General features: G+C 52.0%; 1 protein-coding gene across 1 annotated transcript in view; it reads left to right on the forward strand.

Moving 5' to 3' along the window:
• The first annotated feature begins 207 nt into the window (after nucleotides 1–207).
• The window catches only part of Hsd17b14 (hydroxysteroid 17-beta dehydrogenase 14), an 8,645-nt gene continuing 2,852 nt past the window's right edge, over nucleotides 208–6,000 (forward strand). The window contains exons 1-5 of the mRNA XM_028788815.1: nucleotides 208–327; nucleotides 552–634; nucleotides 1,528–1,594; nucleotides 3,047–3,138; nucleotides 5,364–5,468. Of these exons, the coding sequence (XP_028644648.1) occupies nucleotides 216–327; nucleotides 552–634; nucleotides 1,528–1,594; nucleotides 3,047–3,138; nucleotides 5,364–5,468 (459 nt within the window). The 5' untranslated portion in view covers nucleotides 208–215. The remainder of the gene's footprint in view (nucleotides 328–551; nucleotides 635–1,527; nucleotides 1,595–3,046; nucleotides 3,139–5,363; nucleotides 5,469–6,000) is intronic.

Below are 6,000 nucleotides of genomic sequence, written 5' to 3' on the forward strand. Positions count from 1 at the left end.
GAGAAACCCTGTCTCAAAAAAAAAAAAAAAGTTCTTCACTGGATGGGTCACTAGCTGCAAATGATAGCTTTGAGTATATTATTGCTTGTAGGTTGGGATTTTTCTAGAAACCAGGATGGGGGCCAAGCAGCGACGAGTACAGGTAATTTGTAGCAAGGCTCTGCTCTTTTGAGAGGTCTATCACAAGACAGTCACGATAGCCGCCAGAGAGGCAGATGCTTTGGGTGGCCACAAGAGGGCAGCAGAGGCAATGCAGGGCCGGTAACATCGTTCTCTTTCTCTTGACAGTGGACAGTGGGGCTCAAGTGGTTTTCTGTGACAAGGATGGTGAGTGAGTCAGTGTTCACGTCTCCCTTGCCTCCGTCAAGGAAGCGATTCGTGCCTAGCTCTCCTCCCTAGGACCCAGGAATTCAAGCCCTTGCTTTCTTCCCTCAGATTCAGGGATTCCACCCCCACCCCCACCCCCTCCCCAACCCCTGCAGCCCTCTACCCTCAGAGTCTGGTGGACAAGCCTCAACTCCTCCCTCAGACACAGAATCTTTCTCTTGCAGAGGCTGGGGGCCGGGCTCTGGAGCAGGAACTCTCAGGCACTGTCTTCATCCCCGGTGATGTGACACAGGAAGGAGATTTGCAGGTGAGTGTTTTCTATCATCTCTAGTCCCTCTCTCCAGCTATCTGTGCCCTTGTCAGCTCAGTCCCCCTGACCTGCTCTCCCTCGGGTCTTTAGGAATGAACAAGACTTGAAACCCTTGTCTCCTGTAACAAGTTTCTGACTTCTCTGCACTCAGAGTCTGTTATGTTCCTCCAGGTCTATCCCCAGTCTGGGCCTCTATCTCTGTCTGTCTGTCTGTCTGTCTGTCTGTCTGTCTGTCTACCTTTGTCTCCATCTCTCTGCTCCCTACCAAGCTCTGGGTCTTTGGACCTTCCTTCTGAGGCTTGTCTTCTGCACACACACCCCTCCAAAGTCTTCTAAAACGGTGTGCTGGTTAGTGTTATATTGACTCCACACAAGAATCTCACTAGAATACGGCCCCACCAGACCTGCATGTGGGCAAGCCTGTGGTTCATTTTCTTGATTAGTGCTTGGTGTGTGGGTTTCCACAGCTCCCTGGGGGTTGTGACATCGCTGGGCATGGGATAGCATAAGAAAAAGGGCCACAGGAGCCATAGGAGAAGCCAGTGAGCGGTGTTTGTGCACAGCCTCTGCTTCAGCTCCTGCCTCAAGTTTCTGCCTTGAGCTTCTGTGCTGGCTTCCCTCAGTGGTAGAGTTGTGACCTGGGAGCTGAAAGCTGACATAAATCCTCTCCTCTCCAGGTCACTCTTGGTCATGGTGTTTATCACAGCAATAGAAATGCTAATTGTGACAAACAGCAACCGCACTGTGTCGCTCAGTCCTTTTAGTCAGGGTCCTTGGCTTCCTGCGTCCTCCCTTGTCTTCCTCAGCTGAGCTCATCTTTGCCTTGGACCCCTGGCTTTTCCAAGGCTGTCACCTCTCAGCTCATCACCGGCTCTTTCTTCTCTCCTCAGACTCTGATTTCTGAGACCCTCTCTCGATTTGGCCACCTGGATTGTGTGGTGAATAATGCCGGCTACCGTAAGTTGTGTGGCTTAGGGGCTGGTGTCCCTGGCATCTCTTCATACCCATCCCCATCCCTTCCTCTTAAAAATCATTGCATCTGTCTATCTATCTATCTATCTATCTATCTATCTATCTATCTATCATCTATCTGTTATCTATCATCTACGTATCGTCTGCTCATGTGCAAGTGTGTGTATCCACAAGCAAGCACACACTCAAGCATAGTGCTTGTGTGGTACTCAATGCAACGTGAGGGAATCAGCTCTCTCCTTCCACTGTGTGGGACTGAGCCCAGGTTATCAGGCTTGGCAGTAAGTGTACAGTTGAACCATCTCAACAGACCCAGTCCTCAGTTTACCCCTTACCCAGGCCACAGCCCTCTCCCGTGTGTGTGTGTGTGTATTTACTTGCATCTTGCATGCATGTCTGTTCACTACTTGCATGTCTGGTGCCCATAGAGGCCAGAGGAAGGAGTCGGAGCCCCTAGAACTGGAGTTACAGACAGTTCTGAGCTACCATGTGGGTGCTGGGAACTGAACCTTGTTCTCTGGAAAAGCAGCCAGTGCTCTTAAGTACCAAGCCATCTCTGCAGCCTTCCTTAACAGAGAGCTCAGTCTAGCCTAGCCTCAGCCCTCACTTTCTCTGCTGTGTGCTCAGGCTATGCTCTCCACATCTGTGTGCCTCAGTTCCCGTCTCTGAAATAAGAATTATCCCCGTTTCTGTTGGGGGTGCTGTTCTCAATAAAGGAGGTCACGCTGTCCCTCAGGACATTCCCTCAGGACAGAGCCTAGGCAGCTCCTGCCTTGCAGAAGGCTGAAGGCCCCGGGGCTTTGTCGGTGACAAGGACTACACAGGCACACTTTATCAGACTCTAGGTGGTGTGACACTCTGGGAAATTTTCATCAGACCAACAGCTGGACTATAAAACAATGTGTCCCCATGGCAACAAAGGCTCAGGGAATACCCAGGCCTTCTTGAATCCCCTCCAAAGATGACGGTGCAGACGACCGCCCCTTGGCCAGCTGGGCTCTGTGTCTTAGCTGCTTTATTTCACATCATGATAAGGATTCAGAGTTGCCGGAAGCTCATCCTTAACTGTGTCTTTCTTTCCTTAGGCTGATGTTTATTCTACACCTGTCACATACCAAATTCTGTTGTGGGGAGTGGTGTCTAAGCAGGGAAATTCACATTCCACAGTGAGGAGAACAGATACCAGCTGGAGAGCTGGGGCCTGGCTCAGCGGCAGAGCACCTACCCACAATCCCCCATGAGTCCTAGAATGACAGGCATGGGCCAGCATGCCGTGTTCTGCAGAGTGCTGGTGCACTCAGCCCGTGCAGCCTCTTTCCTTGGCTTTCTCCCTCGCCCTTGGCCTCCTCTGTGACCCCATCATCCATGCCCTCCCTCCCTTCCTCCCTCTCTCCCTCCCACAATCCTGTCCAGGCCTCATCCTCTCCTTCCCTGTAGACCCACCTGCACAGTTGCCCGAGGAGACCTCTGCCCAGGGCTTCCGCCAGCTGCTGGAGGTGAACCTCCTGGGGACATACACATTGATCAAGGTGAGACAGGCACAGCTGCAGTCGCTCAGTTCATCATGAGAACATTGCCTTTGCCCCTTGGCTTGCTGTCATTATAGTACAGCCATCCTCAGTCTGTGGGTTGTGACCCCTTTGGAATAGAAGGCCCTTTCACAGGGGTTGCCTAAGATTGCCAGAAAACACGGTGTCTACATTAAGATTCGTGATTGCAGTTGTGATAGCAATGAGGGTAAGTTTATGGTTGGGTGTCACCACCACATGAAGGGTGCAGCGCTAGGAAGGTTGAGAATCAGGATCTCGAAGGACACTGTCCTAGGTAAGAAACAGACACCGTCTGCATCCACCTGGGAAGCTACAGCCTCCTCACAATTTTCCAGAGCTTTCCAGGCCTGCTTGGAGATAGCAAAGAGGATGCTAAGAATCCAAAGATGAACCTGGCTGTAATGACACACACCTTTAATCCCAGCACTCAGGAGGCAGAGGCAGTCAGATCTTCTGAGTTCCAGGCCAGCCTGGTCTACAGAGAGTTTCAGGACAGCCAGGACTACACAGAGACACTCTACCTTAAAAAAAAAAAAATGAAAGGAAGAACCCAAAGGTGTGGCTGGGGCTCAGCTGGGAGAATGTTTGCTCAGCAACAAGAAGCTCTAGCTTGGAGTCCTAGCACCGAGGATGATGGTGCAACCTGTGATCCCACCGTGCAGGAGGTGGAAGAGAATTGGCTGCTCTTCACAAGAACCTTCCATCAAGTCCCAGAACTCTCAGTTTTTGGGATCTGATGCCCTCTTAGGGCACCCATGCACATAAACTAAAGATGTGAAGGCAAGTAAGCAAGCAAGACTGCGCACACAACACACACACACACACACACACACACACACACACACACACACACACGTCCCATGCCTAACACAAACAGTTGGGAGGACTGGTTCAGGCCAGAGTAAACTGGAATAAGATAGATGCTGGGTTAGGTGGTAAAAGCTGGGGCCCTCTGCAGCTGCCTAGAGTCACACTGAGAGATTGGCAGCTAGGGACAGACATCCAGGAAAGAGTCAGGGGTCTGGGGCAAGTATTTATGAGTGATAGCTCTACACCTGGTACAGGGACGAGAACAGCCAAGGAAGACACCTGGGCCTATTTTGGAAGGAGGAGAGGACATGAAGTGAATGGCATGAGGGACAGGGTGGGACAGGGTGGGACAGGGTATAAGGAAGACTGTGTGTGAGATGGGAGAGGGTAAGCCCATACCCTGGAGGAGAGCAGAGAACTCCCTCACAGTGCTGGGTTCAGAGACTTCAGAGCCCTCTGAACTTCTCATGTGTGTATTATGGCTTTTGCCCTCCTGAGATCCAGTCGTACTTACTGTCATTGGCCCCTTTAAGAGGAGAAGAGGGGCCCCAGTGGACAGGGTGCCCTTGTACTTGAGATGTTCTCACTATTGCAGTATGAGTTACAGGACAGGAGGGCATGTGACAACTCATGACAGTCCCCAGGGATCTCTTATTCTAAGGCAAACTGAGGGTATTGTGTGACCAGTGTGGCTTTTTCAGAACAGAGTAGTCCAGGAAGAGGCTCTGAGGTTGCTGTGCCCAGGCCGTATTTGAAAACCGCACAGAGGAAGGGGAGAAGGCTGTATTTGGGGGGTGGAAGAGTTATGGGGTGAACCACAGTTGGGATCCTCTTAGGTTCCTGTTCTAGGAGCCTCTGAGTAGCTAGTCGGTGCTCAGTGCTGTGTAGTGGTAAGAGCAGCTCCAGCGCCCACAGCAATGGAGAATAGACTGAGCTTACATACAGGGAATGAACACACCCATGGAGGAGGGGCTCCGGAGAGCTGCAGAAGGTGGCAGAGAGCAGGCCACATCCCGAGGCAGGACACATCATGGTCACCGAGTTCTTTGTACAATCCAGATACACCATCTCCCTCTGCCGAATAAAACACTTCCTCCTGTTGGGCCAAAGAGCCAGGGTTCTGTATGGTACTTAGGTTTCCCTAGCTTGATGAAGGCTGGAGACAGAATAGCAGATGAAAGGAGAGAGAAGACAGACAGACACACACAAAGAGAAAGACAGATTGGGGGACAGGGAGAGACAGAGACAGAGAAAAATCCCTTGTAGAGGTGCTCTGGCATATGGCACTATGCCTGTGCTCATTGAGGTCCGCTGGGCAGTGGTCGGAGTCCCACACCTGAGGATGCTGGTGGCTGTTCTCCAGGACCAGCTGCAGATGACTGATCTCTCCATAGCTTGCCCTCCCCCACCTGCGGAAGAGCAGAGGAAATATCATCAACATCTCCAGCCTGGTAGGGACCATCGGCCAGTCCCAGGCAGTTACCTATGTGGCCACCAAGGTAGGCCAGCCCCTCTTCTCCCTCCTGTCCTTTTGTAAGTGCTACAGCTCTGAGAGGAAAGGTAAACTGGCAGTCGGTGTAAAAGTTACAGCTTGGATGGTAAGCTATCCTGATAGTTAAGAGCCTGCCTCTGCTCTGGTGAGAAGCAAGAGAGAACTGGGCAGAAGATGGGTTTCTATAGGATTTCTTGCGGGGCTTGGGGTGGGTCATGGAGCTTTCCGAGGTGGGAGTTGTTGGGATTTCAAGTCTAGAGTTTGGACTTTTTACAATGTAGGACAAGGGCTGGGCTAGGTCCCATGGTTAGGGCAGTGAGACTGTGGGTAGAAGCTGGCATTTGGAGGTCCTGGGGGAGGGACTGACCACTCACCTGCCTGCCTTACCCCTAGGGGCTTACACCTTTCCTAGCTGTTTGGATCTCAACTTTGAGCCTGTAATCTGCCCCCTCCCTCCCTCCCTCCCTCCTTCCCTCCCTCCCTGCCTCCTTTCCTCCCTCCCTCCCTCCCTGCCTCCTTTCCTCCCTCCCTCCCTCCCT

This window comes from Grammomys surdaster, unplaced genomic scaffold (genome assembly GCF_004785775.1).
Source record: "Grammomys surdaster isolate TR1022 unplaced genomic scaffold, NIH_TR_1.0 125769, whole genome shotgun sequence".
Classification (NCBI taxonomy): domain Eukaryota; kingdom Metazoa; phylum Chordata; class Mammalia; order Rodentia; family Muridae; genus Grammomys; species Grammomys surdaster.